General features: G+C 35.8%; 1 protein-coding gene across 2 annotated transcripts in view; it reads left to right on the forward strand.

Annotated features, from left to right (window-relative positions):
• VTA1 (vesicle (multivesicular body) trafficking 1) overlaps positions 1-25781 on the forward strand; it is a 37222-nt gene that overhangs the window by 9234 nt on the left and 2207 nt on the right. The window contains exons 2-7 of one of the 2 annotated variants that reach the window (XM_009998526.1): positions 2896-2990; positions 6052-6179; positions 6858-6933; positions 9546-9657; positions 17818-17991; positions 19484-19564. In XM_009998526.1, the coding sequence (XP_009996828.1) occupies positions 2896-2990; positions 6052-6179; positions 6858-6933; positions 9546-9657; positions 17818-17991; positions 19484-19564 (666 nt within the window). The remainder of the gene's footprint in view (positions 1-2895; positions 2991-6051; positions 6180-6857; positions 6934-9545; positions 9658-17817; positions 17992-19483; positions 19565-25781) is intronic. The other variant, XM_009998527.1, reaches the window with a different exon arrangement.

Below are 25781 nucleotides of genomic sequence, written 5' to 3' on the forward strand. Positions count from 1 at the left end.
CATTACAAACAGTGGAGATGAGAATTACAGGACACTTATTCCAAGATGGGCTGCATTCTTCAAATACTTCATTTGGGCTTTAAAAATGTGAAAACTTTTGTAGCTACAATATATGCTTTTAGTTGTCTTTTATAGCATAATTTTCAGCAGTTCAGCTTTTCACAGAGTATGTTTCTCAAAAGTTACCAAGCAAATACTTGCTCTAAGTCTAGTTGTTTAGTTTTACAGTATGTTACTGTGGTCATTAGGGACATGTACTTCAAACATTAATGAGTGTATAGAGACAAGTTCTGAAGAGAATACTCTGAAGTAATTTTGATGTAAAATGGCATCTCAAGTGTGGTATTTTTAAAAGGCGAAATAATGTAATTGTAACAGAGAACATGAAGATAATTTCTTTTGGTTGTGTCCATACCATTGAGGACATTAACTTCTAGCTATTAGCAATTGATCCAATTGCATCAAAGCAAAATTTTTGTGACTTAGCAAGCACAGTAATGATACATTCCATTGCTTTTGGAATATTACAGAAACTGGAACAGCTATATTTAAAGGAATATAAATAATTACTCTGTTTTCCTTTAGTTTTAGGGGGGGTGGAGACACACAAGACTGAACTCATGTTTCTTCTGGCTTTCTCAGTTGGAGGTGGTAAATTCCTGGCCTCTTGCATATGAGTTCTTTCTGCTGAGATGACCTGTCGACATAAACATGGAGTACAGTTTTATAAATGTGGAGGACAGTTCTTTGACCATTAGTTGCCAGTATAAAATTTCAGTTGTTATATTAACACAGTTAAATTAGGTTTTCTCGTTGCTGCTGAAAATTCAGTAGTGAAGTGAGTTTGCCCGTTAGGTGCAAGTTAACAAGGAAATGGCATAATAGACTTTCTTGACTAGATAAAGGCACATTTTTTTGGTTACTATAATGTATCCTTACCATAAGTATTTTACTTGTTATCTGCTTGGTAAGTTTAATGATTGTTGATAGATGTTTGCCAACCCCCAAGCCTCACTTTTGACTAGAGCAGCACTGAGTAAAGAAGTAAGTATGCCTAAATGTACTTAAAATTTTGTTTGCTTTCATTATTTAAATTGATGTATTTGCAATGAATGTGAAAAAAGCCATATGTACATAGCAGAAGAGTAACAGATAACAAGCAGCAGATCTTTTAATGATTCAACTGATTCTCAAGACTAAAGACATTTGCAAGATTTCTAAACAGTCTTTATATAAATGAATTTTGGAACATATGTTAATACTTCGGTAGTATTCAGTACATCAATAAGTAAAATAAATTACATCCAGTAATGACGAGGGTATTCTGAATGTATGTAACACGAACTCCTACCAGTCTAAAATTAATTTACTCTGAATATGTCTGATATTTGCATTTGTCAACAAGAAAACACTTATACAGATGGCCCCTAAGTCTAGCATTAAGTGTGTTAATTCTTAAGTTTTATATTACTAAATGTTACTGTGAAATGTGTTCAGGGAAGCTTACAATCCAGTATGTACTTAAAAACCAGTTTAATTAAAGATGGTAAGCATTAACTCCTCATCATGTGATTGGTGTACTTAAATTGACAGTAGACTTAAATTGCCTTAGATACACATCTCTGTATCTTTCTGTGTTTGGATATATCTGAAATACAATTTCAACTTTACATGTGCTGGTTTAATCATTTTTAATATTCTGCAGCCAACATCAGGATAAGTGCAGTTGGAAAGCATATGTGTTATACTGATATTCACTGAGATAATTTGAAGGGAAAAGGCTGTCTCTAGTGTATGAAGACTTGCTTGGAAGGAGAGAGATGAAACTGTTCTGCATTCAGTTACTAAATGTTTTTGTCTGTTTTCCCTTCTCTGTGTGTTTTAATCCTAGTATGTCAGTAATAGTTGTTTAGTTTTACCCACAATTTCCTGAAGCATATAAAGTTCTGCCATGTGCATATGTAAAACTCATAGATTTTTTTTTGTAATAAAAAGATTAAACCTTTCATCAGAATATATTAATAATTAATTTTCAAGATCACATGAAAAACTGGCAATTTTACTGGCAGGGATAGTTTAATAAAGTCTTTCTTGTCTGATTTAAAGATCAGATTTGTATCTTGTGTCTTTTGATGACATGAATGCATATACATTAATAGAATGTATCCTTTATTCAATTTGTTAAAGTGGAGTATTAAAGCTAGCTAGTTTCTGATGTGTGAAGTTCCATTTTTGAGATATGTCCATACACTCTATTCACATATGTAAGTCATATGAAAATGACTCATGTATAATGAGGGATAAAAATCAACTTTGAAGTTCTTATTTGAAAGAGTTCCAAATGAGGATGGTGATTATTTACAAAAGCACTTAATATTGCATCATAAAAGTGTTACAAGCATCAACCTGAAATCTGCTGAAATACCAATTGAGAAAAATAAGACATACATTTTAGGGAAATATCTCCTAGTATTTCTGCAAGACTGAACATGCCTAAGTGGAAGAGGGGGGATTTAGATTAGACTTAAGAGGAAATTCTTCACTACAAGGATGGTGAGACACCTGGAACAGGTTGCTCAGGGAAGTTGACGGTGCCCTATCCCTGGAAGTGTTTGAGGGCAGATTGGATGGCAATTTGAGCAATATGGTCTAGTGGGAGGTGTCTGTGCCCAAGCAGGGGGATTGGAACTAGGTGATTTTTAAAATGTTTTCCAATCCAAGCCATTTTGTGTTTTTGCTGTCATTGCTTACTAGTACTGCAGTAGTACACTGTTAACCCAAAGATGAGTTTGTCATTCAGACGGGTTTGGAAGGGCATTGTTTTGTTTGCTTATGGGTTTTGCCTTAGATAATTAATCACTTCCATTTTTTTGTGTTTTTTTGTCTCCTTTAAAGGTCGTTTGTACGCAATGCAAACAGGGATGAAAATTGATAGTAAAACCCCAGAATGCCGTAAATTTTTATCCAAACTTATGGATCAGTTGGAAGCTGTAAGTATATTTTATTTTTCTTCTCCAAAATTTTTCATGATGTTACTTTAATTTTCATTTAAACTTCTGCATATATTGTCTTTCCACTGTCATCAGTCATTGATGCAGCTATTCTGTATGCAGGCATACTGTATGAATTTCAGTTGTATCGAGTAAGTTGACAGAAAAATTGAAAGAAGATAAAGCTGTATGTGTGTATATATATATTTATATGTTGTAGTGCATGTGCAAACAACTGAAATTTCTTACAGCAAACATTTGCTGTAAGGTTTTGTCTAGACAAGGTGAATTACAATACTTTATTCATACATATTCTCATGAGAAATCGTAATTTATTACAAAATAAATGCAGGAGTTCTAGAATAATTTTTTAATTGAGTTTTCTTTGATTATTTGAAGTCCGTGACAGTTATTTGCACTGCTACAGGACTTGCTAGCCTAGCCTAATCAAGAGCACCTCCTTGGTGCTGACCTAAACTATTGTACCCGGCAAGTTTTTTAAAACATGCTCTAAAAGATCTGTTGAGTTGCATCCTCTGATAGAGGTTGGGGAATCTTATACTATAAATTTTTGTAAGAACAGTGTTACCTGTGTGGGTAAGACATAGCTGTGCCACACTTGTTTGAATGGATCCGGTGGCATTAAAAAATGAGCAAACTTAAATAGAGGTAAACAAAGAAAGGTAAGGTAATTGTACAGATGGCCAGTTTAAGTTTCAGGAGCTGTTATGTTCATATGCTGAAGTTTTCAGTAGTCTCAAAGGAAGTAGTGTGTGGATTTAAAGGTTTGTGTACTTATCTGGAAGCGGAACATAATGTTGAAAAGTGAAGCAGCGGTTCTTTTTGTGTTCAGCATTAAAAATTCCATCCAAACTCTAGCCACAGCCTTCAATTCTTCAGAAAAAAGAAAAAAGAAAAAAAAAAAAGAAACATGAACTGTTTGTCTTCTATCTGTGCAATGTCTTGTTAGTGTGTTATTTCACTGAATTTTAACATCAACAGTGGCTTTGATTCTCATGCTCAGAAGAGCAGAGAGGTGGCAGGAGAGGAGAGGTTGAAAATCTGAAAGATTTTTCTCTTAATTTCATAATAATTGTTAAAATTTAATACCTTGAAGGTACTTTGCAGTGTTCAGTTACCCCTTTTGTTTCACATTTCTAAAGACTAGAAAACCAGCAAAAATCCGTGGTTTCATCTTTAAGTTGCTGGTAAGATTGAGCGACGACCGATGCTCAGGTATTGAAGTTCCTTCTATGTAGCCAAGTGGTGGGAGATTGGAGGTAACACTCCAAGCAGATCTAACACAGCATTTTGGGGACTAGGAAGCTTGGGTATATTGAGAAGTTGGACCTCTGCAGTAATTCAGTTGTAGCCATTTTCAGTCTGCCCTTAACCAGCAGGAGCACAAAGGGGTGCTGCAGGGCTGTGCTAAATGTTTCTTACTGCTTTCTGTGTGTTGCCACAATTGTTTATTTTAGAGGTTAAGACAGAAGCTTACAAGCAGTCCTGAACTTTGTAGTAGCAAAGAATAAAATGGTGTAGATATACTGGAAGTTACCAGATGTGTTCTTAACAAGAAAATTCACAATATGTGAATTAATTGCATGTAGTGATTTTTTAATCCAAAATGCATGTTTCTGTCAGACATTTTTACATACAATTGTGTTGCTTTGCTTTTCCAATAGGTGTTTCATTTCAATGTTTTTAGTAAAATTAAACAAAATTTGCTTGATTTTAGGTTCAAATTATGAATCATGATTTTAAACTCCAGTACTGCTATACTGAATCACAGTGTGTGAAGGGTAATTTCAAATGTAAACAACTTGGCTAACTAATGTTTTTAGAAGCATATGTAATTTGTCCTTTTGAAATAATCTTCATTGAACATTAGATCAGCTATAGCAGAAAGTTATTTTCTGTGTGTAAGGTGTGTATGTATAGGCTGGTGAAATACATATATAAACAATTTATTTTCTTTCTCAGTTCACTTCAGCATTTCATTTCATTGTATGCCGTGCAACCTAGAAATTATGGTACACTTAAAGAAAAATGCTTACACTTTGTAGAGTATTAGTTTGGCAAAGTATCTTCAAATTTAGCATTCTCTTTTGAAAGTTTATATTTCACTACTGAAGTCAAGTAACTTCTCTGGCAACATTCTGTCTCCTAAAAAGTTGGCAGCAATCTAAAAACTACAGAAGTACAGCCTGCATGATTAAATTTTCTTCACACGCACTTTGGAAAATAACTGCTATTCAGAGATTGTTTTTAAATCTTTTGGCAAAATAAAGGCTTCAGGTTAGTGTCATGCAGTGTTCCTGTTTTTGTTCTCTAAGGAAAACCTGAGATTTACTTATGTGCGAACAGTAAGTCTATTCAGAAGCTGTCAATTCACCTGTTCTAACTGTTAGAGGGTTATTTGCTTTACTGATTTTTATAAGGACACCTGAGGATTCTGTACTCAAATATCTTTAAAAAGAGGTCTTTGAATTGCACTACACTGCTTACACTGAAAATTCCAGTAAATCCATAGGTCACTAGACTTGTCAATGTAGGACTCAGACACATTGGAAGGGGTAATGATCTGCAGTGAAATAACCTTACAAGAGAGAAGATACATGATCAGTCTGACCTACAGTAGCTTTATAAAGCATGCATTAATTTCTCAATTGAACTGTTGAATCCTGACACAGGCTTCAGAGTCCTTGGTCTTTCGAACAGTAAGGGGAAAAATATTTGTAGTTATTCCTTCACAATATTGCAGCTGTGTTTACTTTTACTTTGTTTGGATTTTTCAGTGTTATGTGATTGAAGATGGTATTCAGAGATACTTATTCATAATATTTCTCCCTCCAAAATAATGTGTTTTCTCTTAATCATGCTACTTTTAGCGTTTGTTTTGTTAGAAGATGAAGATTTGTAAAATCTGGTTTTTGGTTTGTTTGGTTTTTTTTAATTGTACTTAGCTTTGTCTAAATTGGCAGCTTCTTGTATTTTAAATGGATTGTAGAACTGCTAAGGTCTAATAAAGTTATTAATGTATTTTTTTCAAATTTTTCAGATGAAAAAGCAATTTGGTGATAATGAAGCAATTACTCAGGAAATTGTTGGTTCTGCTCATGTGGAGAATTACGCTTTGAAAATGTTTTTGTATGCAGACAATGAAGACAGATCTGGACAATTTCATAAGTAGGTGAAAATCTTTGGATTTGTTATCTGAATTAAGATATAAGGTAGTGGTCAGGAGGTTTGAATATCCCAACTGTTTAATTTGACTGGAAACAGGAATTGTGCTGTAATGCATTGATTTGTTTTTTAGAATACTTGATTTGTTATGACTTGTATGTCTCTAACTTCACACATTAACTGGTATCCTCACTCTTGTGTTCTGTAGGAGGTTGCTCACCTACTGGCAAGCCTTCTAAAACCTCCGGCGAATATTGAGCTTGACATCAAGCATGTTACAGTTGTTACTGTCCAGTCATACTAAAATAGTTGTAATGATACATTATTTGGTTTGATTTACAGCAATTACTACAGCATGTTGATAATTTTGCTAGACTCTTTCTAAGGTAATGTAGGATGTCCTATATGTGACCTGTATTGAACATTCCAAACTAGAAAATAAGTGCTGAACAGATGACCAGCTTTTAAAAATACAAAAAACTTTCTGCATGGTAGTCAAGAGACTATCTGATACATCGCTAAACCTAAACATTGTGAAGTAAGTTCTGGAACGTTAAATTAATAGGAAAAAAAAAGATGACTGGCTTGAAATAATCCAGTATGATCTAAAATGCCAGGTTCTAAAATGTGACCCTCAGAGAGCAACATTACCAAGTTAGCGAAATGTTTTATTTTTTACAGAAACATGATAAAGTCCTTTTATACTGCAAGTCTCCTGATAGATGTTCTAACAGTATTTGGGGAGCTCTCTGAAGAGGTAAGTCTTGGAGATACCAGTATATTGTCTCATTGCTTTTCCTAGCACAGGTGCAAATTATTGTTTTAGTTCTGTAAAGTTGTTTTTATCATTTGTGAATATGAACTTAAAAGAATTTAGGTTTTGATTGTCTAGTCAAATACTTGGCAGTAAGTCACAAGGAATTATCCTATGTATTTCAGATAAATCATGTGAAATGTTAAATTACTGTTAGAAGATGCTTCATGATTTTAAAGAGCTAAAACTGATATAAGTGTAGCTATTAAAGTGTTCTTGCAAGATTCTTTAATCTTCCATAGCCTGAGACTATATCAGTCTACAATTTTCATCTGTCAAGAGGGTAAGATTGCTCTTTCATGTGTTCTCTTGAAACTGGCTTCTATGGACCCTTGCATCCTTTAGGATATCAAATAATGTCTCCTGGAGTGAGAGAGTGAATGCGTATTTAATTGGACTGAAAAGAGAATAATGTTAGACTGTGGGTATCCAGTGTGGAGGACAGGGCACTGATTCAGTGATGCCTCAGAGGTCCTGAAGCAATCCTTCTTGTAGATAGAAAAAAATACTGTAAATGTCAATGTGGAATGCTAGCAGTGGTATGTTTGCTACTGAGTATGGGGACGGGTTTAATGCTGAAAAGCCGGAAGTGCTTTGTAGTTGAAAAGAAGCAGAATTATCTCATTTTGATTGTCAGTGAAGACATTGCTAGAAGTGAGCATACAAGAAACACAAGGTTTGCACTTCTGGCTCACATCATTACATTTCAGCAGTTTCGTTATCCAGTGTCACATGAAGGAATGATGGGACAAGTATGATGTGTGACTGTCTTAGACTTGTACAGAAGCTTTCATTAGCCTGAAGTAAGCTCAGCCTGACACCTGGTCATGTAGTAAGACGCCTACATTTTCTATCAATTCTTATTTTTAAGACCATCCATATGTCTTTTCGATATGTAATTGCTATTATATGTATTTAATATAGACTATTAAAAGACTCTTAAGTCAACAGCAGAAGGCATACAAGGTAGATACTTGACACTTGGAGATAGCCTTTATACTGTCACTCTTTACACTGTTTTAGAGGACAGTGCAATAGACTTTTTGAAGTACAATTTTGTCTTTTATTCTCAAAAAATTTGCATGCAATTTCAGTCAGATTATCCTGACTACCTTACTTTCCAAACCATTTAACCTGTGGTTGTTACTGCGGAAATTTAGTTCACCAGTATCTTGCGGGTGATGTTGTTGATGTGCAACAGGTAATCAGCCTATGTTGTTCACTTGGCCAAATTATTGCACTCATCATTTCACATTTCTCATCTCTGTTTATATTCAGCCTTGTTCCTTGAAATATATTACCTCATAACTGTCAGAATGTGTTATTTCTCTTACAACTTTTGACAAAGTGATTGATTTGCATAATCAGTTTAAGATTTCTTGTAACAAGTGAGAACTCTTCCTGGATTAAAACAACAATGTTTTAACAGCCCTAGGAGATACATAGTGGCCAATCTTGATTTCATGTTTCAACATATTAAAGTTGCACCTAAGGGCAGTGAAGCATATTTTTAAAAATGAAATGGAAAAATCTCAAAATAGGTTAAATTCTGACATTTATTTCTATCACTTATATTCCTTGTAAAGAAGAATGTATGAAGATAAAGGTGAAATGCTTTTCCTTGATTCCTTTTTCTCAGAAACTGAAAATGGTGAAACATCATGTTGATTTTCTTTAAATACTAATGGTATTACTGCATCTTTTTTTATTTCAAACTGTTACCATGGAAATGATATCAGAAGGGCAGGCAGTAGATTCACTTCTGACTGCTGTTGTTTCATATCAACATTATTTCAGAAGATAAGAATTGCTAAAAAATTATATTGATTTTCAATATTACAATTTTTTGAGAAGTATTACTATTTTTTCTAATAACTGAAATATTAAACTTGACAAAAGCAGTTTATTTAAAGTAATTTTTAACACAACCACATGCTCTGCAGATAGTTAGTGTATTGCTATCCTTCATCTGATCTTTAGCTATGTTGTGAAGATACTAAATTAAAATATTCTATGTCCTAGAATAGCCCACACACACATTAACCTGCAACTACAGTGGACTTTTTATATTAATTATTTTAAATATATTTTAAAAATGTAAAATAGTGTAATTATAAAATAGTGTAATTATTTATCAGCAAGAATAGCATTGTAAGTTTCAGATATTTAAATCTAAAGTAAATAATCAACCAAGGTTATGGAGATAGGAAGTTTTCTTTATTATTTCACATCAGTAATTGCTACACAGCACTCTGTCTTTCACACTAGATGGTCCTGGTATAATTTGTTTCCTTTTCCTGACATGTGCTAATTAAAAATCTCCATGTTTTCCTTTCATGCTGAAATCCTGTTCCTGTGTTCCTTTTATTTATTTATTTTTTAGTTCAGAGATTAATTTCACATGTGTTGTTAATCTTGAAAAGGGTGTCAAATGATAGCAGAGCAAGCAGTTTAGTTTTATAATCTCAGGGTGAAAATCTGCTTATATTTCAGTTTGGAATGCATTAGTTTGCATAAGTGAGTGGTTAAAAGGACTGGCCTTTTCCTTTCCCCAGAACATCCAGCACAGGAAGTATGCCAGGTGGAAGGCAGCATATATTCATAACTGCTTGAAGAATGGAGAGACACCTCAGCCTGGGCCTATCGGGATGGAAGGGGAGAGCTTCGGTATGTGTTTCCCTTTTCTTTTTCAAAGAGCTGGGCCAATACCAAAATGGTGGTATGTACAACTAGTTCTTCAGGGAGCGCCCCACAGGAAGCACACCTTTTCTGTTTAATGTTCCATTCATGGTGGCCCTCCTTCTGCTTTTTTCCTCTGCTTCTCCTACTGTTACTTTTATTTGACTTTACTATTTGACTTTTAAAATATTTTTTTCTTTCCTCTGTAGTGGAGATTATTGTTTTCAATATAGCTCTAAGAAGGTATTGTCACCCTTGGGCCAGAACCATGCATTTCTTAATACTACTCATATCACTAAAATATGTTCTGTCAAGTTTTGGTCCCTTTGACAGTTTATCTTCTCTCAGGAGTTAAATAGGAATAGAAAATGGATTGACTGTAGGTGAATTCAGCTCCAAAACAAATGCCTCATAGTGAGACAATTCCTTCCTCCTCATATAATAATGTGGTTTACAAAATACATGTCTGGCCTGCTCTTTTTATATAGGATTTCCTGCTGCTTTCTCACTCCTCCTCCTTTTCCTTGTGTTTTTAGTTACACCCTTTGTTCTTCTGGCTACCTGACTTTACTGTGCAGGATTCCTTGAAGTTACCTTCTTAGCTGTCAGATAAGAAGTGGTGATTTCGAAGGCCACTCACCAAAATGTATGTTTATCAGAAGAAGGTTGTTTAAAACCTCCCAAAATGTAACTTTTACTGCCTTCTATTTCCTGCATTCCAATCTGTCTAAACTCTGCTGCTAATTTAAGTCTTAGCTCTTCAGAAAGAAATGTTAGGGCCATCCAAACCATTCTCATGTAGAGGTTTTTTTTAAGACAGACACCACCACTGGGAGCATGCAAGCTTCCCGCTCCATGAAGTAACAGAACACATATTGAGCAGACTGTCTTACAAGGGCATGTTCATAACATCCTAACCTCATCTGAGGAAGACAGTTCCATTCTATTATGTCATTATGTGTATTTTTTCTAAAAACGACTAAACATTCAAAACAAAGCTTCCATATTATTTCTAAAGTTTCCAGTGTCAACCTTTTTCTAGTATAGATCCAAAGGCTTCACAGATACATGCAAGAATGAGATAACTTACAAAACCTTTTTATTAAGCCATTAAAACAAATAATACCATGCTTTGCAGTTACAGATAAAAGCAAAATATATTCAAAAAATAATACATTTCTGAAATATATAAAAATGGTATGTAATTGTTAAATTAACTTTTGAAATGTTTTCACCCATTTACTTTTTCATTGTTTGCAGTTTTTCTGTGCTTGATACCTTATGTTTAATTCTTTTTGCATTTCACGAGTTGCTTTTGATAGCAATCAGTCTCATTAGCAAGGGGTCTCTAAGTTTGCCTCCTCAGTCAGCGTAGAAGCTTGAAATACAAACTTCAAATTGTGAATCTCTCATGGAAATAGAATGTCTTTGAAATTGATATTTTAATTATGCAAATTCAATCAGACTAATTATGCACAAATCACCTCTATGTATAATTCTTCACATATCTAATGAAACTAATAAGAACATTAAATGATTTGAAATTTCCCTCTGAGTTAGTATACAAGACTGTGGCTTGAATAAATGTCACTTATGTTGATACTCATCTATATCTTACGCTTGAATTTTTTCTAATTAAAATGATCACTGAATTACAATACAAAAGAAAGAAATTAACTTGTTAGGTAGCTGCAGAGGTGACTACATAAAGTTTTAAATTCATATATATTCATGTATATGATCCATATACTTAGATGTACACACACAAGTATTTGTTTATTTCCATTCATTCATATTTGGCATCTGTACCTCAGTCTTAGTTGGATTTTCAAGTTTGAACCTGTAATTTCAAATGTTATGAATGGGCTTATCATTTTCTGCATGTTGGTTTTGTTTTAAACATGTCAAAACATTAGAAAACTGGTTTCTCTTTTAGTTCTCAGTCTTTTCATCATGTGATCTCACATTTTGAAGCTTTTTCTCTCTTCATCTATGAAGAAAGATGCGATGGGCATGACCTACTAGTTTTAGAAAGATTAAGCTGGTGGTCCTTACAGTCAGCTATAGCATCATATTTCACTTGGCAGCCACTAGCCAATTCTTCTGCAGAAGACAAATGTGTAGCAGAAGATAAAAAGTGACAAAGTAGCATGAATAAAAACTATCTAGTTTACCAGATTTATCAGACAGGGAAAAAAGTATAAGGCAGTAGAAGATAGGCAGTCTTACTCCTTCCAAGCTCACCTTTGTCAGAAAATAGTCTACTACTTGAAGTATGAGAATTTTCTGTTGTCTTCCAAATGTGAACTGGAGAACAAAGTGAAATGTCTTAGGGGAGTTGTTATTGCTGTCTTAAGCTAAACCTAATGGGAGAGTATAAAGAAGATCTAAGCCAGACTCTTATTGGATGTGCATAATGATAGGACAACAGGCAATGAACACAAGTTGCAACAAAGTAAATGTGAATTAATTATTAGGAAAATAATGTTCATCAAGAACATGGTCAGATATTGAAAAGAGAGTCCAAGAGGTGTCATGGAATCTCCATCTTGGAAATATCCAAAACCTGACTGGAGACAGTCCTGGGCAACTGGTGGTTGGACTACCAAAGGAAGTTCCTTCCATTTAGCAATTCTGTTCCCAGAGCAGCATGATCTGCATTAGTACTGCTGTGAGTGAAGAATTGTACTGGATAACTTGCAAGGGATGCTTCAGCCTATGATTCTTGAAACAATCTCGCAGAATTAATGAGTGGAAATATGAGAGTCAGCTAGAAGGGCTTCTGAGATGCAAATTTAGCCAAAAAATTCTGAAAAGTGGCTTTTCACAGTGTATTCTCTTATCATTTCTATCTCCAGACCACTATTACATTTAAAAAAACAATTAACTAAAAAAATATAAATAAAAAAATATAAATTCTCATTTTTAAATGAGAATATATGCTAAACATCTATCCCTGTTTATTCTTAGCCTTTATCTTGTTGAAAGTAACCAAAAGTGTCTAGAAGCATCTATAAAAACTATAATGTCTTTGCAGTTTCCTGGATAAAATACTGTTTGGGTATTGATAATCTAGAAACACTACAACATAAGTAAAGTCAAATATTTGTGAACAAATAATGAGTATGATACAATCTGATTTCCAGGCTACCAGTTTGTTATTTTGCTTACCATACCAAAAGATGTGCTGCACGTTTAAACCCTGGAATGACTGGCTGTCTTACCCACTCGGATTTACTCCACTCTAGGCATAGCTGTATTTGAAGTGAAGCATCAGCAGAAAATCTTTTTCAAGGCAGTTTTCTTAGCTGCTGGTGCAGCTGTAGCAACAGAGACTTACAGTGCAACTCCAGGTGCAAACAACTTGTGGGAAAAATATCTTTTGTTATAGTGAATGTTAATGAATAGCCCAGTTAAATATTTCTAGCTTAAGACTGCAAAAGCAACTGTTATAGGAGGGAAAGTAGAATTCAGCCTTAAATCCCCACTATTCATTGCAGGTCATTAAAAGCAGTAGTGTGAATAGGTGAAGACTATTGCTTTCACTAACAAGTTACATCTACATACAACTTAAAGGGGATGCAAATGCTGAGTGAGCCAAAATTTTAACATCCTACTGATAGGGAACCTGCAATATCTATAATTGGGGAGTAACTTTTTATTTGTCGAATTGTGTTTCATGTAGTAAGATAATTTCTCACCCTTTTCTGAGCAATGAAATGAAAATACTTTTTTATCTTTAGTTTTTGAAATTATCTCCATAGTGGAGGTGTCCATAGTACTTTATATAATCAAGACAAAAATGTTGTGCAAATTAATTTTTATTAGAAGGGTCAGTAAAAAAAAGTGTCAGTTATTGCTTTGTGCATCATCCAAAGAAACGCAGCATTGTTTGAATGTACAGCTGAACCTTCCCCATTCCTTTCTGCTTGCTCATTTTCTTCCTCCCCTGACAAGTGGAAAAAGTCTGTTTAAACAGAGTGAAACTAGGTCTCTGGTAGCTTGACAAATTACCATTTTTTTCCGAAGTGTTATTTTCTTTGTGATTCTCAAAAACCATACTGTAACTCCTGGAGATGTTTTTAGGGTAACATAGGCATGCTTTATGCAGTTCTGCTGTTGGATTTATGGATGGTTTTGTCAGGATGTCACCATGGAAACCTTAAAATGGCATGCTTAATTTATTAATGCAGTTGAAATGCAAGTCCTAGAGTACACATAAAGGTCACTTGGCCATAGTCCAGGTCATCCAACAAGATTTTATACTAATGGAAAAAATTTAAAATGTAATTTGAAATATGAAAAAGTTCCAAAATGGTCACAGTATAGCCATAGTGAAGTACATGTCGCCACTTTCATTGCAATATGTAATATGTATTCTACATTTATATTGCAGAAATCCTTATAGTCCCAACTAGCAGAAAGAACAATGTATGAACATTTAATGTATTTTTGAGCCTATTTCTCAGCATTGTGGAAAAAAGAAATATATATTTTTTAAAAGCCGTGTGCCAGGAGAACCTTGCATTGTGCATATTTTATCAACATCTCAATCTAAAAGGAAAAGTGCAGCAGACTGAGGAAAAAAACATGTTTTTTAAACTAAAATTAATATATTAACCTTTTAATTTTCTGGACTCATGAAAAAGAAGAGTCCAGAGAAGCGGGTGAGATGGGACTCCTTAATAACAGCAAATTTTCTAGTTTTAAATTTAGTGCTCAGGACTGCAGAAGTTAAATCATAATTAGTGTTTCCTTACACTAGACGGGGGAATGCCGTTAAACCTGGAGGATCCTCTCTAGGAGAGTGTCTTTGAACAGTTGATAATTGGGCCAGGGATATCAGCCTTATTCCACAAAGTCTTGTCTTCAATAAATAAATAGTTTAAAACAAACTCACAGATAGTCTGGGTGTACTGTAGCTCTGAAAAAAAATCTCAAGAGCACATGAATTTATTGTGCTGGAATACAAGCACCAAGGCTGATGAGGTTCCAGGCAAGAAACTCAGCTGGAGCTGAAACAATTGTGTCACTGTTTCACAGCGTGGTATTTCACCATCCTTGAGCAAATCGCAGGGAACTTTAATTTCTAGGTTAGTACTGCTTTATGAGAAATTAATTCTCTAATTCTTCTAGTGTTCGTTCCCATTCCCTGGAGAAGATTTGTTTTTCAATAATGTTATGGATGTTGTAACCACAGGACTTAAAAAGTTTGTTGACTTAAATGTTCTTTTCCAGCAGCTTGAATTCCTTCTGTTTAGCACTGCTTTTAAAACTCTTCATAAATACTGCAAGCACATATCTCAAAATGGTTCTAGTACTTCAATCTTTGATAAAGAATATTTTAAATATTTACTTTGCAGAAAGAGTAGTTGCAATGCTTTGATGACATTTAGGCACTTTCAACACCTAAGAAGAGTTAATTTGAACAAAGGTACTTTTATGTTTAATACAGTTTAACATTTGCCAGTTGCATAATGAACAAGTCAAACAGTTGAGCTTGATTTCTTGATACATAGACTTGATTAAAAAGTGTACTGCACTTTTGTGAATTTGTCTCTTACAGGCACTGTTATTAAAGGTGGTCAGCACTTCTGATACTTTTTTTTCATTGCTTTTTTTGCTTATAACATTGCCAGACCTTAACCACTTTAGTTCATATCTTCCATGACTAGTGTTGCCTACAGCACTGCACTTTTACAGGAGTGACTGGAGACCAAAAAGAGTGAGGAAGTTTGAAGCTGAAACTGGGAAGCTTTTGGAGAAAAGACTGGGATGTAGTATGAGACAGGCATACAAGGATGGGATGGGGGCTTGCAGATAGAAGCATAACATGGTTAAGGTTGGAAGGCACCTCAACTTCAGATTCCAACCTTCCTGCTGTGAATAGGGGCACCTCACACTAGACCAGGCTGCACAAAGCCTCATCCAACCTGGCCTTAAACACGTTCAGGGAGGGGACTTCCACAACTCTCTAGGCAACCTATTCTGACCTTACTGCCCTCATGGTGAAGAATTTATTCCTGATGTCTAGCCTAAATCTCCCCTCTTTCAGTTTAAAAGCATTACCCCTTGTCCTATCACTGCCCCCTCTAGTGAAAAGCCCCTCCCCAGCTTTCCTGTAGCGCCTTCAGGTACTTGAAGGCCGCTATAAGGTCTCCCCGGAACCTTTTCTTCTCCAGGCTGAACAGCCCCAAATCTCTCAGCCTGTCTTCACAGCAGAGGTTCCCCAACCCTTTGGTCATTTTTGTGGCCCTTCTCTGGACTCTCTCCAACAGCTCTATGTCTTTCCTGTGCTGAGGGCTCCAGAACTGTACACAGTACTCTGGGTAGGGTCTCATCAGAGCAGAGTAGAGGGGCAGAATCACCTCCCTGGCCCTGGTGGCCACACTTCTTTTGATGCAGCCCAGGATGCAGTTGGCTCTCTGGACTGCATGCACACACTGGTGGTTCATGTTGAGCTTCTCATCTACTACCACCCCCAAGTCCTTCTCCTTGGGACTGCTCTCCAGCCGTTTTCTGTCCAGCCTATATTTGCACCTGGGGTTGCACCAACCCAGATGCAGGACCTTGCACTTGCCCTTGTTGATTTTCATGAGGCTGGCATTGGCCCATCTCTTTAAGAGCCTGAATTACTGATTGCAGCAAGTGAAGGTAGTTTTCACAAGAGTAACACAGAAAATTTTACCATGTGCTGTGTTTTTATATTAAATTTTTCCAGCAGTGCTTGACACACTGACACACCTGACAGAACTTCACTTCTAGATTTCTCTGCTTTTTAATACTTTTAAATAAAGATTATTGTCATTAGACTTTGGATTTGAGGGATTTGTGAATCTATTTATTAGGATGTTCTGAATGAAAGTATACTACTACAACATGGCACTATACAACAAGAATATATTCCTTAACTGTATATTTATTAAAGTCCAATAAAAATATCCTAATGACAATACTTCTGATTTTACTCTGCATTACTGCCTTTTGTTGTAGTAACTAGTATTATGAGTTAAAAGGTGGTTAGTCATTTTTAGTAAAGGTAGTACCTGAACTTTTTCTGGGAGGAGGAGGACATTGCATGAGGAAAATTCTGATATTTATAATAGTCAACTGTTTAATTATTAAACAGTAGGCGTGTTTGCATAATACATAATCTTGTATAGTTGGATCAGTATGGATTTCATAAAGGAAAAAACATCTCTTTTGCCAGCTCTAAACACATAGAAGTTTTGTGCTCCTATGTTCATTTTGCTCTGTTTCAAGAACTGACTGTTAACAAAGTCATTCCCAAAACTGTGGTTATTCCACTTGACATTATTTATACAGGTGAACACATACAAAGTAAAAGGAAATTAGCTTTTAAAAATGGAACTGAATTAAAATTGAGGAGCAGAAATCAACCATATTTTAAATTAACTGGCTCATCAGCATAATAAAATTGGACTATTAACCTTCAAAGCAACATTGAATTAACTAGACCAAAACATTCAGAACATGACTAGATTGAAAAATAATATGTTCTTTGTACATGCTATGGCATATGTTGAACCTCATTATTCTTATAGTGCATGATGTACTCCAGCTGGTCCAGATACAGTTATGACTTGGCTAAGCTGAGTCTTCTTTTCTTGTTTCATATTACTTTCCCAAAGTTCCCTTTTTTTTGTTATTTATTTGTTTGTGTAATTGATACGGGGTGGAAGGATTTGCATTGTCTTTTTTTTTTACAAAGAGTTTCAAGGTAAAGAGGGTTTTCCTTATTCTGGTTCATGTTTGTATTAAAATATAAATTACTGCATATTGGTGGTATCTTGTTCAGCTACTGAAGTATGACGTATGGAAGTAGAAGGGATATTGCTGATCAGACAGATTACTTCTATTCCAGCCTGTAATGACATGATCCTACAATTTAAACAGAAGAGAACTTTGAAAGTATTTGAGTTTCTAGATCTTTATCCTATGGTATGTTGCCTTTTTATTTTGTCAAGTCAACCTTAGGTGATTTGGGTTGATAAATGTTTTATGTGATACTGTGGTGGCAATTTTTCTACTAGCAAAAATTGCAAAGGAGGTTTTAAAAGAAAGACCAAGTTTCAAGTGTTTATACAGAAGAGTTGCAGTAATTCCTGTTTTGTTTCATCTTAGAAGATGCTGAAAGGGAAGAAGCAGGGTCTTCTTCTCTCCATAGTGGAACAACTCAACCAACATCATCATCTACTTTTGAAGCTAACAACATACCAACTAGTAATTATACTGGTATACATATACCACCAGGTGCCCATGCGCCAGCTAACACACCAGCTGAAGTACCTCATAACACAGGTATGTCTGAATCACACCCAAAAAAATCATGCCTTTATTGAGAGGTGAATTCTAGCCCTCTTTTCTATGACATAAAGTAAAATAATTTATATATATTCTATGGCAGAAGCAACTCCATACATTAACATTGTAAATATGCCATTGGAAATACATGTATGTTTTTTATGTTTTTTAAAATACGTAATTCATATTTTGGAGCATTTTGCCAGGAGAAATATATGAACTGAAAGAGTGAGTGTTCCTGCAGACAAAATTTCTTTTTATTCTCTAGAATCATGCATTGCAACATCCATACTGTAAAGCACCATTTGAATCTTTCAGTTGATAAATGAAATTATTTAACTTCCTTTCATATTTAGCTTTCCCTGTGCAGATGGACTGCTGTTCTTTATGTGGGAACATACCCCGTGTAGTGTTCAAAATGGTACAACACCACTGTAACAGTCATGTCAGATGTACCATTCATACCTTTCTACTATGTGTATTCTGCTTTGTCTCAGACAATATTATTAGTGGAAGTTTTGTCCTTACTACTATTTGGCTCCTACATCTTTCTTATTCTGTGTCATTTTTGGACCAAAATTAAGTTCTTGAAAACCAAAAGTTCTTCCCAGTCACTGTATTTGTTTTTTTTTTTTAAAAGAAGTCATATTATTTGTTAGTACAACTTTTTAACCTCATTGTTACCTTTTTGTAATGATATTTAATACGACTAAAAAATTAAAAGCTCTTGATTTTAATCCTGTTGATAATTTGATTGTTAACATACATTTTTATATTACAGAACTTAAGAGATATTCTTGTCATACAGCCCCTCCTTTTCTTTTACATTCTCATTTTAAAAATGCTTCACTCTACGAGAAGTTCAGGATGCTCTTTTTTTCAGCTTTATCAAAGGGATATCCTTCAGATAGGTGGGTTTTTTTGGGTCTGATAGGGAGTGTTGTTTTTTATATTCAGCTTGGGTAAATGTTTAGCTCTTTGTTTTTACCAGATCTGAAAATTACGGAATATGTACCTTCTTAGAATATGTTATTATTTGCATTACTTATCGTTAAGCCTATCAGTCATTCCGTGAAATAACAGACAAGTTAGAAAAGTGTTTACGCTGTCTTCATACATAGTAGATGTAGAAATAAATTTATGTCAGTCTGGTGTGTTCCAGACATATACTGCAAAAATACAGTTTGGGATCACTGCAAGTGAGGGTGTCTAAAACATGAACGCAGATACAGGAATGCTTCACAGCATAAGGTACTGTTTCTTCTTCTACCATCACCATTTCCCTTTTAAATCCATCTTTATTCAAAGGAATTAGGAAGGAGATAGCTGGCAAGTGTGAAATCCAGGCATGGGACTTTGAAAATATGATAATGGAGTCTCTCTGATGGAGTCATCAGGCTTACCAGTTCTATTTTCTTATTTTGTCTTCTTATTTTTCAAGTCTATATATAAAAATAACCCAGGTCCAATTTTTTGCATTGATTTGCAGGAGTGACAAGTAACACCATTCAGCCTGCTCCTCAGAATATTCCTCTAGTCGATCCTTCCCTTTACAGTGCTCAGTCTGCAGGTAAGACAGTGGCATTTGTATTGTCTGTGCATGGATGTATTGTGTCGCGTGTCTTCTGTGTACTGAAGGAAGAAGTTCAGGAAACTATGGTTACCTGAATGCTACTTATTCCAAAATTCTAAAAAGAAAGGAGATAATTGAAGCATTGTGTTGCTAAGAGCTTCTGAAAACTTTGCTACAACGTATGATTAGTGTTGTCAAAGTGACTTTTTTGAACCAATGAGCTAGCATTGTGTTGGACTTCTGATTAATATTGCTGCTTCTCAGATGAGATTCTAATATACTTAGCAAAGGCTATGTTCCTTATAGCCTTGCTAAATTGTATTTTTATTAATTAGTATACATTCCATTCACTTCACATTTCTTGTACAGGGTCAGTACATAAGTTATTTATTTATTTTATTAACTAATCATGACATTCCAGCTGATAGTATATGTAACTGATGCTTTAAATTTCAGTTCTAGATACAGTCAAATGTTGCCCATTGTGATTATGGAGTTTAGATAGGTATATTCTTGCATATCGTAACTTAGAAATATTTAGGTAGAAATTTTAGTTTATTGTGTTGTTGAAAAGGGTGTCTATGTTAAATACCAGCTTTACTGGAAAAGAATTGTTGATTCAATATAATGCTATAATAGGCATTCAGTGTTTAGTTTGATTTTAGTCTACTGTCATAAGAATACTTAAGGATGTGTCCATCTTAATATATTAGAAAGCCATTTTTGCAGATGTCTAAAAAAAAATAACAAAATTTACCTTTGATAGAGACGCATTAACCTTTAGTATTCTCTTAAAGAGCAGAAGTCACATCCTATTTTTTGCCTGACATATTACTGTAATGTCTTACGTGACAACTCATTTTATTGAAAACAGTGCCTCTGACCTGCAGCTGAACCATTTAAACTTGGTGATAGTTTTTTAGTTTGAGGGGCTGTTGTTGGGGTTTCAATAACTCCTTAACCAATACAGCTAAAGGCTTTACTTCAGCTTTACCATTTGGAAGGCAAATTTTGTGTTGTTTGGCAGCAGAGCTTACGTATTTAACCAGCTTATCATGATCCTCTAGACAGTCATTCTAACAGGTTTTTGGATAACTGCTCTGGAAACTTCAGTAATCATGTTTCTTGATTTGAAAGTTTTATTCTAGTTGTCAAAAATGTCATAATTTGGATTTAAACTTTAATTCTTCATTAAATATTAGAAGTTCTATTATTATTATTATATCTGGGTGGTGTCAGTGCAATCAGCATTGCTCCCTCTAGCCACTTACCTGTGATAACCTGATTTAGTAAGTACCTAAATATGAATAAAAAGGAATTGAGTTAATTAAGATACCCTGTGTTTGTGAGAATTCATAATAACTACAGTCTTGTAATTAAAAGATTAAGACCCTTGCTAATCACAGTGATGAATCTCTAACTTGATCTAACCTGAATATGTGCATGTCTGTCTTCCTTCTCTGTAAATCTCTTGTGTCACAACCAGTTTGGGTCTTGCAACAACTTAGTGTTACATTCTTATGGGGAAATTTTGCAAAAGTGCAGCTGGAGAGGTGATACAGCTCATACAGATCCTGAGTTCTGAAAACTTAGACAATATGCTCTCAGGTATGCAGGAGTCTGAGAGGGCATAAGGAATACCTCAGCCAGTAGTGATACAGTAAGTTTTGTTTGCATGTATAGAATTAAGAAACTCCAGAGCAATGGAAAGTGTTTGTCTTTGTCTGTCACCATCCTATGATGCATGCCTCGTCATTACCTAGAGCATCCTCCCTTCATCCCTTCAGCTATACCTGCAAGAGTAATGGCAGGTACCATTCTTCTCTGTGCTGCTGAGGAGCCCTTTTTATACCAGCAGTACTTTGTTCCACAATGTCCTTGTTCGCTGACCTATAAGTAGATTTAGAAATGCCTGTGAATGTACTAAACAGTGGGACCCAGGATCCCTCCTTGGTTCCTGGGTTGCAATATGTATGTATTGGGACTAGATTCTGGATGTGTATTGAGGTTAGACTTTGGTATGCACCATTTCTGTGGAACTGAAGTTTACTTTGGGTGAGTTAGAGGGATCAGTGTTGCCCTCCAGTAGAGCCATAGAGCTAGCACAGTGCAAAGTATACTTGCTCCACAATTTAGACACAATGTCTGTGTCTATACTAATAAATTAAACATGCCTGTAGATATTTGATGCTGAGAACAGCTGGCACAGGCCCACTCACATCCATGCTATTAAACTTTTAAACCTTCTAAACAAGGTACTTTGTGAAGGCTGCCAATACTGAATGGTCTCTAACTTGCTCTGACCGCAAGTCATGCCCAGAAATTGTTTGGGAAAGTGCTAGCTTACCTGGGCCAAAACCATACTGAATTCTGTTCCAGCAGTTTGACAGTGTAGACAGTCAAGTTTGAGTGCTGAGACACATTCCCTGGCACTCATGAATGTACTAGTATAGGCATAGCCAAACAGGATATTCCACATATTCCTGCAAGACCCTTTCTGGTAACAAGAGCAAATGTATATTTTAAAATACATTATATATTTTCTTTCCTTCCCATAACATGAGAATTGATGTTATGATGGGAGATAAACTTTTGCTGGAGGAGAGTGGAGTATTTTCTCAAAAGAAAATTAAGTTAAAATAATAGTGTTCTTTTGATTTTAGTCAGAATGAATCCTTCAGTAATTGCCCTGTCCTTGGGAACAGGTTTCAGAATTTAACATTGAGTTTTGTATGTGTCAAGTCTTATGCAGTTAAGCACTGGGTAATGTCTCTCACAACAAAATGTAGAGATACACAGCAACTTTGTATAATGTGTACATGCACTTATCTGATGTAGTTTGCTTGAAAAAATTACCCCTAGATTTTGCTAACACTAAATGCATTCATGGTTGTGCTAAACAGAGTTTTTATAAGATCCTCTTACGTTACCAACATGCCTTGCTTCCACAGGTGACACAGTATAGAGAAATTATTTGTGCATTCCACTTGTGCATAATAATACACAGAGAATAGAAATGATAATTTGATACTTTACATGGTTTTGTGATCTTAAGAAGGATTCATATTTCAAATATCCTAGAAGTCCTTTAACAAGAAAAAAGAGCATCTTGTTTAAAAAATAATTTCGGTTACCTTTGCCATCACTGTTTTTATACACCAAGTTGTCTTATTAAACTGTTCTTAAATCAGCTGCCTTGTATTTGGGCAACTTCATGGAAAGGATAAACATCTGATGCATAGAAAAGGATACCAGAGAAAAGCAGGTATATCATAATATCTGCTGTGGGTGTGAAATAAACATTATTTCAATTCTAAAACGGCTTTTTTCCAACATGATCTTCAGCATCTCTAGTCAAATTGCCCTTTGGTTTTCACTTTGTATTCTTCTTAAACTAAAAGAGTCATGCTTGACATTAGTTACAGATTCCATATGTCTGTCATGTTTCCTTCCTGAGTATAACTACTGTGCTAATAATTCCAGATTAACACTGAAGCAGCTTTTTTTCAGGATAAATACGGAGTACTTTTCCCATGTTTCCAATGTTGTTGGCCTTTTTTAGAGCTCAGAATCACAGGATGGTTGAGGTTGGAAGGAACCTCTGGAGGTCATCTGGGCCAACCTTTCTGCTCAAGCAAAGGATACTGTAAAATGGCTTTCTCAAGATCATGTTCTTTGTGTCTTCTCTGCCTCTGCACCATTCCCATGGTTTAGTTCACAGCACTGAAGGAAGAAGTTTGACAAAAAAACTTAATTTGAAAGACAGCTTTTTACTATCTCCAGGGACAGAGACTTCATAACATCTCAGTGCTCAGTCACCCTCACAGTAAAAAGTGCTTCCTGATGGTCAGATAGGACCCTCCTGTGTTTCAGTTTGTGCCCATTACCTCTGGTCTTGCCACTGGACACCACTTGAAAAGAACCTGGCTCCATTCTCTTTGCACCCTCCATTCAAGTGTCCACATCAATAAGATCCCCTTGAGCCTGAACAGTCCCAGCTCTCAGCCTCTCTTATGAGCGATGGTCATATCCCTTAATTGTCTCTGGCCCTTTGCTGGTCTCTCCAGGGTGTCAGTTTCTGTCTTGTACTGGGGAACCCAGAATTGGACACAGTATTCCAGGTGTGGCCTCATGAGCCTTGGAAGTGCTCCAAGTCCAGGTTGGATGGGGCTTTTAGTAACCTGGTCTAGTGAGAGGTGTCCCCCTGGCCCACGGCCAGGAGGTTGGAACTATATGATATTTAAGGTCCCTTCCAAAACAAACCATTCTATGATTCTATTCCCACCTCCATCCACTTGCTGGCAACACTCTTCCTTAGCAGCCCAGGATGCCATTAGCCTTCTGCCACAAGGGCACATTGTCATCTTGTGAACAAATTGGTGTCCACCAAGGTCCTTCTCTGCAAAGCAGCTTTACTTTTCTCTAAAGCTTCTTAACTCCTAGAATATTTAAACTGAAGTCAGTTACTAACTTTTGTGTTATAACTTTGATGTAAATACAGGCATTAAAGTTTCATTTCCAAAAGAAAATTTAAGAACACTTGAGCTGTTTCATTTCTATTCTGCTTGCTCATTGCAAGGTGCTGACTTCAGTAGAAGCTGAGGCCACTGATCAAAACATCAACACCCATACTGTGTAAACTTTGGTTTATAAATTTAAAATTGTTAACTTTTTTCCCCTCAAGTGGCAATAATTTCGGTTACCTTTGCCATCACTGTTTTTATACACCAAGTTGTCTTATTAAACTGTTCTTAAATCAGCTGCCTTGTATTTGGGCAACTTCATGGAAAGGATAAACATCTGATGCATAGAAAAGGATACCAGAGAAAAGCAGGTATATCATAATATCTGCTGTGGGTGTGGAATAAACATTATTTCAATTCTAAAACGGCTTTTTTCCAACATGATCTTCAGCATCTCTAGTCAAATTGCCCTTTGGTTTTCACTTTGTATTCTTCTTAAACTAAAAGAGTCATGCTTGACATTAGTTACAGATTCCATATGTCTGTCATGTTTCCTTCCTGAGTATAACTACTGTGCTAATAATTCCAGATTAACACTGAAGCAGCTTTTTTTCAGGATAAATACGGAGTACTTTTCCCATGTTTCCAATGTTGTTGGCCTTTTTTAGAGCTCAGAATCACAGGATGGTTGAGGTTGGAAGGAACCTCTGGAGGTCATCTGGGCCAACCTTTCTGCTCAAGCAAAGGATACTGTAAAATGGCTTTCTCAAGATCATGTTCTTTGTGTCTTCTCTGCCTCTGCACCATTCCCATGGTTTAGTTCACAGCACTGAAGGAAGAAGTTTGACAAAAAAACTTAATTTGAAAGACAGCTTTTTACTATCTCCAGGGACAGAGACTTCATAACATCTCAGTGCTCAGTCACCCTCACAGTAAAAAGTGCTTCCTGATGGTCAGATAGGACCCTCCTGTGTTTCAGTTTGTGCCCATTACCTCTGGTCTTGCCACTGGACACCACTTGAAAAGAACCTGGCTCCATTCTCTTTGCACCCTCCATTCAAGTGTCCACATCAATAAGATCCCCTTGAGCCTGAACAGTCCCAGCTCTCAGCCTCTCTTATGAGGGATGGTCATATCCCTTAATTGTCTCTGGCCCTTTGCTGGTCTCTCCAGGGTGTCAGTTTCTGTCTTGTACTGGGGAACCCAGAATTGGACACAGTATTCCAGGTGTGGCCTCATGAGCCTTGGAAGTGCTCCAAGTCCAGGTTGGATGGGGCTTTTAGTAACCTGGTCTAGTGAGAGGTGTCCCCCCGGCCCACGGCCAGGAGGTTGGAACTATATGATATTTAAGGTCCCTTCCAAAACAAACCATTCTATGATTCTATTCCCACCTCCATCCACTTGCTGGCAACACTCTTCCTTAGCAGCCCAGGATGCCATTAGCCTTCTGCCACAAGGGCACATTGTCATCTTGTGAACAAATTGGTGTCCACCAAGGTCCTTCTCTGCAAAGCAGCTTTACTTTTCTCTAAAGCTTCTTAACTCCTAGAATATTTAAACTGAAGTCAGTTACTAACTTTTGTGTTATAACTTTGATGTAAATACAGGCATTAAAGTTTCATTTCCAAAAGAAAATTTAAGAACACTTGAGCTGTTTCATTTCTATTCTGCTTGCTCATTGCAAGGTGCTGACTTCAGTAGAAGCTGAGGCCACTGATCAAAACATCAACACCCATACTGTGTAAACTTTG

The sequence above is a fragment of the Chaetura pelagica genome, unplaced genomic scaffold, assembly GCF_000747805.2.
Source record: "Chaetura pelagica isolate M959 unplaced genomic scaffold, ChaPel_1.0 scaffold455, whole genome shotgun sequence".
Lineage (NCBI taxonomy): Eukaryota > Metazoa > Chordata > Aves > Apodiformes > Apodidae > Chaetura > Chaetura pelagica.